Raw genomic sequence first — 8,100 nt, forward strand, 5'->3', positions numbered from 1 at the left:
TTCATTTGATCCCTTTTCTTTTTTTTGTATTCAATATACCATTGAACTTGTAAAGGGCTATGGTAAACACCAACAACAAGTTCAATGGTATATTGAATACAAAAAAAAAAATGAACCAAATAAATACAAACGCAAAAGTTAATTACCCTCGATAGTCATTTTCCCTAAATTTTTTATCGAAAATTACCAAAAGGTGAAATCCACCCAACATTTCAATTTTATCCGTTGCCACTCGTTAGTCGTTACTGTGAACACGAAAAGCCACAAATAACGCACAACGAACAACGTGCAGGGGCGGTGTTTCATTGCGGTAACGACGTTCCACCCTTACACGTCATAAAAACGGCCGAAGCCGTTGCCCACTCAAGGAAAATGATGCGACGATCGTGTGAAAGAAGACCTGCTGAGTGCTGTCCTACCCAGCAGCCTTTATCCTCACTCTACCCTCGTATGAGCTCACGAGCATGATTGTTTCGTTCTTAGCATTTAGAATACACGAGGACCAAAATTAGAAGGCAATTTTGGTTCTTTCTTTCGAAGGAACATTTCGTGATTTCACCAAATTCGTATCGTTTTCTCAAGACCTAATTGGAGGGCGACAAATGACTTGACGGCAACTTTAGACAGATTAGAGGTTTCCTACCGACCAAATAAACCAATTGGATGAAATATTCCCAATCGCTATCCCAAAAAGCCACGACAACGGAGACAGATTCGCATTGAAAAGAAACCACCATGGATCACCTTTCCTTCTTTGTTCTGTTAACTCTTCCCCTTTCTTTCATTCATCCAATCTTTCTTATGAAACCCCAAAATGGGTGTCACTACAAAAGCCCCACCTCAAATTGGGTCTCCATCAAAGTCCATCGATATCAAGAAAATCAAAAGGAAAGGTGTCGTCTTTTCTAATTTCTATGCAAGTTTCTATTCACCGGTCTCTTGGATATAGCGAAATTCGCAACATATTCCATGTCAATTTTGAAATTTAGAACTATAAGTAGTAACTTTGTATACAAAAAATGAAAGTGGAGAGTTTTTGATGTTCTTGATTGTGTCTGTATGTAGCTGGAGTGGACAAAAGAGCATCCATTAGTGAAGAGAATAAGATTGTGGAGGTGGTTTGCTACATTAAATCAAATGCCGAATGGTTATGTGTTTAATGATTACAAAAGTTTGCCCAGAGTTTTGCTTTTTGAACCTGGTGGTTCTTCTGCTGAGGTATCATCCTTCTTCTTTATCTTTAACACACACACACACATATCTTGTAATGTAAAAAAGATTATAATTTTGTTAATCGATGCTTAATTATTTAATTGCAGGTCCTTCTCTATGGTGGGAAAGTTGTCTCATGGAAGAACAGTCAAGGTGAAGAATTGCTTTTTATGAGCAAAAATGTAAGCAGTTTTAATGAGAATCAGATAATCAACAACTAAAATTACATCAATTTCTAATTTCTTACTTGTTTCTTCTTCGTAGACTGGTGGAAGATTTCCTAAAGGAGGTATTTCGCTTTGTTTTCCACAGGTAAGCCATGCAGAACAATCTCAAATATATATTTTTTTTTTTACAAAATTGTTTGTTGTATAAACTCTTGGGTTTTGTGATTATTATATTTCTTTTATCCTTTCAGGTAGCCAATACAGGGATTATGAAGGAGATTTGTTGGTCAAAGAAAAACGCAAAGTCATTCGATAACATCCCCTTGCGTTTGACTCCTACAGGAAACCCATCTTCAGTAGATCTAACCTTAAAAACTACAGCAAATGATTCCAATACATGGCCACGTAGGTAATAATTACCCATGTTTTTTAAACAAAAATTTGGTTTTATTTATTGCTAACCAGACAGAACAGGTTGTACTTGTACTGTGTTTGACATGCGCTAGACTGAGATAGCGATTGATGTCAATACGACAAAAGTGCAACTTTTTCTCCCACCCAGAAAGTGGGACAGAGATTCGCTTTCGATCTCTTGTATGTGCAAAAGACATAAATACCCTCTTCATCCTCGTCATCAAAATAGCTCTAGAAAGTTTGTCGAGGACATTTTAGTCATGTCCCGTGTAACAAACGCAGCCTTCGGCTGCGTTTATTACACATGAGACTAGACAAGCTTTCTAGAGCGATTTTTGATGATGAGAATGAGGAGGGTATTTACGTCTTTTGCACATACAAGAGATCGAGAGCGAATCTTTGTCCCACCTTCTGGATGGAGCAAAAAGTTGCACTTTTGTCATATTGACATCAATCGATGTCTCAGTCTAGTGCATGTCAAACACAGAATAGGTACAACCTGTTCTGTCTATTGTGTAAAGGACACACATTCTTACCAACTAATATTTATACAGCTTTGAGTTGCGCCTTCGAGTTTCTTTGGGTCCAGACAAAATGACGATAATTTCTTACATTAAGAATACCGACAATGCATCCCTTTCGTTCACATTTGCGCTTCAAAATTACTTATCAGTATCTGATATGAGGTTTTTCTTTTTTTATTTATTTCAAAGTTTCAAGCCTTAACAATTGGGCTAAATGCAAGAAATAGCAACTTACTTTTATCTTGTTGTGTATCATAGAATTCTACTTCCATTTCTTTCTATTACAACATTATATTTTTGGTTTTATCTTTACTAAGGCATTGTACTTAGTTTCGTTATTAAGACACTATACTTCGAAAAATTTACCCTGTTATTTATACCAATGAAAATTGCTTTGTAATTATAGTGCAATTTTGTAATAGGAAAAATCTAAAGTAAGATACTATAATAAACAAATCAACGAAAATTTGTTGCTATTTCATGCATTTAATCTTTAATTGTTTTCATTCAAAGTCTGACATGGGGTTTCATTTTCAGTGAAGTGAGAGTTGAAGGATTAGAAACACTTGATTTTCATGATAATCTGCAACAGGGAAAAAGATTCACAGAGCAACCTGATGCTATCACTTTTGATGGAGAGGTCACTCACATTTTAAATACATAAATATTTTTATATAATTGTAACTTATTATTATTATTATTTTTTTTATGAATATGATATGTATTCTTTGACAGGTGGATAGGGTTTATACAAAAACACCAGGTAATATAGCAATCATAGATCATAACAAGAAGAGGACAATTGTGATACGTAATGAAGGCCTCCCGGATGCTGGTATTCTTTAAAATTTTAAAATATTAATATTTTTTTTCATTATGTTCTTTAGTTGTTTGTATTCAAGAGTGATATCAAAGTGCATATTTATATTCATGTCATAGCTAACATTCGTATTCAATTAGCTTAAAAGTACATATTTAAAAGACTCGTGTCAAATCGAATACTTTTGTATCTTTGATGTCTTGATGCACGCTGAAAGTCTAGATTATGAGGACGGCATTCACATCTTTTTGGGTGGAAAAAAAGTTACAATTTTATGTCACTGACATCAGTTCCAGTCCCAGTCCCAGTTCCCGATGCCCACCAGACAGAAAACACAGTACAACCTGTTATGTTCTTTTCTATCCTGATTGTAGAATCTTTCTTCAAGATTCATGTCCAAAATGCATATTTCTTTTGTCTTCTTTTAACTTCAAGATTCATGATAAAATGTAGATTTTCGTGTTCTTTAACTTGTATAAATTTATGAAAAACCGTAGGTTTGTGGACCCCATGGGACAATGCAACAAAGGCATCAGAAATTGGTTTTGGAGATAAGGATTACCAAAACATGTTGTCAGTGGATTCGGGTGTTCTTGAGAAACCAATCATTTTAAAACCATTGGAGGAATGGAAAGGGTATCAAGAGCTTTCGATTATCTCTTCAAGCTATTGTAGTGGCCAATTGGACCCTAAAATGGTATCATTTTATGCTAAAGTGTAAGCATACATGATACATCAGGTATTGTTCTTGTTCTTGTTCTTGTTCTTGATGTTTTTATCTTTTTGTTTGAAAGTCAAAATGTCAACTTTTTGTTTTTTATGTTTTCAGGGTGTTTATGCAATTAATTCTCAGAGTTTCAACCATGAAGAAGTAGATTTGTAGGTTTATGGTTTTGTATAAATTTGTCATGTGTTTCCCTAAGTTTCTATTTATGCTAAGTATCTCTTTATTGATAAATAAATAAATGGGGTATTCATAAAAATGACCATATGATTGAAAGATTTTATTTTACAGAAAGAACAAATCGTTTTTTTTAATAATTGAAAATAACAAACCATCTTTGAAATTGATAATATTCACATGGAGTTAGCTTGATGAAAACAATATCAAAAATAAATTAGCAATTTAGTTTTAATAATATAAGCGATTATCATTTGGAATTTAGCTTGATGATTTTTTTTTTCAACTAATCTATTTATTTGGTTAATTTGGGTTATATTCTATTCATTTGGTCAATTTTCGTTATGTTGTTATCATGTTAATGTCATTATTGATAATTATGTTATATATACTTTTTTCAATTGCTTTTCATTTTTTTTAAAAGAAGAAATACAAAAAATATAAGTAAACAAATTTATGAAGTTTAAAGATTTAGGAGAATAAGATTAATATTAAAAGGTAAAAAAGGAATATTATGTAGGGATCCCAATTGCAAAGCATTTACATGACATATGGGATGTCTAGACTCTATAATTCAAATCCCTACAATATATTTTTATTTGGTATTACTTCAATGCTTATTTGGCAATGTATATATTGCCACATCATCCTAAACAGATTAAATTTTGCAACAATCATCAAAAATTTGTAAGTATATTGCTATTATCGGTAAAAATTAAAATATATTGTCCATATAGGTAAAAAAGAAGTAAATTGTGTTGATATTTCCTAGCAATACTTCCTAAATTTAAGTTCAAAGAGCAACATAATTGAATTGCATGCTATATATTGTAAACCAGTAACAAAAAAAATAATCATTTCAACATATGGAAATAGAAGGCCAACAGACTGTATGTAGTAGAGATCATATAATTTTAATAAAATCAGATTAATAAATTACAACAATTGTTTTATGGTGCCAATCATTGTAGCCAACCTATCATTTAATCCAATATAGTTTCCACCATGAGAGGAAATCTTAATGTTAGCTCTAAAATCTTCAATGAAGGACATGTAATAAGATATCAAAAATGGAAATTGTCACGACTTTAAAATGTCAATGTAATAAGATCAAACTGGGTATCAGCATCATTCTTACCTAAATTGGTATCTTATAAAAATTCACTTTCCTCTCCTCTATAGTGATGGGTGGTAGTTGTGGTCATTGTTTTAAGGGAAAGATGGAAGAAGGAAATGTTGTGGTGCTGGTAATGCTTATATGGTTTGTTCTTAACATATATCCTATCACTAACATCTTGCAACAAATTGCTTTGGTGTTGAAGCTTGATTCTTCGATACATAATCAACAACTTTTCTATGGGAATGTTAGTTCTGCTACCGTTACTTGTAGCTTCAGTTTCCTTGGCCTATATACGAACACAAACAATCACAAGCAAATATATAAAAAAGAACAATGTCGAAAAAAGAGAATTTGTAACTAAAATTGATGGGTTTTATAGGTTATAAAATTGCATATGAAGCGAAAACCTTAACCCTTAAGTTTACATGCAACCTATAAATTATAGCAATAAACTATGAACATCAAGAACCCTAATAAAACCTAGGTATTTTCGAAAATACAAGAAAGTTATGGTTTACATACCTTTTGATTATTAAAGCAAATAATCACACCAAAAGTCTTTTCTTGAACATCTTGGAAAGCAAGCACTAAAAACTTAGTGGCTCTAATGGTTTGTACCCAAATCCTAGTAATAAGAAGAAGACAAGAGAAGAGAGAGGAGATGAAGCAAAAACTCAACTCTTCCTTTAGGTATGGGTGTGGACAAAAACAAGGAGCCTAAGGTCTCTATTTATAGCTAGTACAAGGAACCATGGAAACCCTAATTTAAATATAATATTAATATTTCAAATTAGGCAATTGTCCAATCCATTATTTATTTATTTATAAGGAATATTCCAAAAACCCTAAATACACCCTCCAAAACCGTCCAAGGCCTGGAAGGTTCTGGAATTCTCTCTTGTTCAACTATTAAACCATTACAGTTTAAGTCCTTTCACTTTTAACATATTAACAAATCATTTATTGCTATTAAATAATCATATAATAAATCAATAAGTCACCCTCTCTCTCCAAATGACATTCTAAACAATTACTAGTTCTGAGGGCAACTCAAAAAGAACTTTGCTTTCAGTTTAAGTATATACTAATTTAGTTATGATCTTAGATACCTTAATCCAACAATCCTCCACTTGGACAATTCTATAACTACAATTGCAAGTATAACTTCTAAATTAAACAACAAAGTTTGATTTCCGAAGCAACCGCGGAACTCTGATCTAATCAAACATTGGCCCTGAGATAAGTGATCAACCATTCATATGTTCTTCAAGATACCGTATGGACACAAGATGTCACACCCGCAAACCAAGGATGGCGGAAACATCCGGGGGTGGAGGACTTCATATATAGTATCATAACAACAATTGCCATAGTGATTAAAGTAAACACAACCAACATAAATATAATTGAAAGAGTTACATCATTGTATGAATTTACATGTTTCCAAATCAATTACATTATGCTGACAAAAATGAAATGTTTGACGCCTTAACGTTCCATCCTCAAAAGCACTTGGTTACATGTTTAGTGATTTTCTGAGAATACAAGTTGTTTTGAAAAAAAAATGTCAACATAAAGGTTGGTAAGTTCATAAGCATTTATATGTAGTTATGAAAACCTTTCCTTGTAAAAGTAGTGTTCGTTCCAGAAATCAAATATTTTCCATAATACGTAAAATGTAGTCTTAAAACCCAAGACCAAAATGTATAAGTAACATTCCTCACTTATAGTAAATAATGCAAGTTTAAATCGACATAAACTCGTTTGATTTCAATGAAATCCCCGTAAATCCTATGTTTGTTAATACTTAATGTGAGTTATTATAACCATGCTATGACCTAGATGGTCTGAAACGACGTTCTTCAGGCGTCGGGAATGTTATGAGATTTCTCACCCCAGACCTGCCGGTTTAGCTGTTGCATGCAATTAAGGTGTGGGTTTGTCAGACCCAATATAGATCTATATACAACTATCACGCTCTCCCTCTAGGAGACTCTGGTTACAATACAGAACTTATTTGTAAAGTGAAGCGAATGTCTCACAAAAGTCATTAACGAATTTACGTGTAACGTAATGAAAACCCCTGTTGTATAAATATACCCTTTAGCAATGAGTTTGTTATGTAAATGTATCATAAACTATACCTATTATAGTTTATCATAACTGTTTGTAACGTATATGAAACATAAACTATACCTATTATAGTTTATACAAAACGTTTGTAATGCAAAAGAACCCCATTTTATGTGAGTTGTATGCTTATCATGCATCATCTTGTATTATTTGTAATGTCAATGGACTCTTACAAATTAGTGAGTATTTTATTTTATATAACTATTCCACAACAAAAAACATAGGTAAAATATGAGACCATCAAAGATTAACACTCTGCTCAACATGTTACAAAGTGTGATGAAAGTTGTAAGCTGTCAACTTGTTTTTAACAATTCTACATTGTTCTAGAAAAATCACAGAAAAATCATACAAAATCAAAAACTAAATCCGTAAACTCTGGGAATTTAGAAAATGTGTCTAGTTTGTTTATAAATTTTATCATGATTTTTAGATGTTTCTAACTTGTGTGAATATGTCTATATTCACAGACTAGTCCGGATTCGTAGCTACAGTGATAGGCAGTTTTGTAAAAATCACCAAAAATTGTAGAAAAATCGTATGAACATGTGCAAGTAGTCATTTTAAAGGTAATAACTTGAAATATTTTCATCTAATACAGTTTTGAAAACTAAAATGTTTATGTTGACCAAAACAGACCATGAATGGAGTTAAACTTTTATGATGAAAGTTGTTGGATGAGTTTAGTTATGTTCTTGGTGTTCTAACTTTTATTCCCCCCCTCCCCATTAAAGCTTGAGAAAATATGAAAACATAGGGGTATGAACTCACCTTATGTGTTATTAGTGGATGAATGTTGAAGAAAAGGA

General features: G+C 32.4%; 1 protein-coding gene across 1 annotated transcript; it reads left to right on the top strand.

Annotated features, from left to right (window-relative positions):
• The first annotated feature begins 632 nt into the window (after positions 1-632).
• LOC145012632 (putative glucose-6-phosphate 1-epimerase) lies at positions 633-4,120 on the top strand. Its single transcript, XM_078971429.1, has 10 exons — positions 633-893; positions 1,066-1,218; positions 1,320-1,394; positions 1,477-1,524; positions 1,631-1,788; positions 2,348-2,479; positions 2,855-2,957; positions 3,053-3,152; positions 3,635-3,876; positions 3,967-4,120. Exons 2-9 carry the CDS (start codon positions 1,138-1,140, stop codon positions 3,856-3,858), a joined length of 921 nt encoding a protein of 306 aa, XP_078827555.1. The 5' UTR covers positions 633-893; positions 1,066-1,137; the 3' UTR covers positions 3,859-3,876; positions 3,967-4,120.
• The last annotated feature ends 3,980 nt before the right edge of the window (positions 4,121-8,100 follow it).

Source organism: Lactuca saligna, chromosome 8 (genome assembly GCF_052625555.1).
Source record: "Lactuca saligna cultivar CGN05327 chromosome 8, ASM5262555v1, whole genome shotgun sequence".
In the NCBI taxonomy this organism is placed as follows: domain Eukaryota; kingdom Viridiplantae; phylum Streptophyta; class Magnoliopsida; order Asterales; family Asteraceae; genus Lactuca; species Lactuca saligna.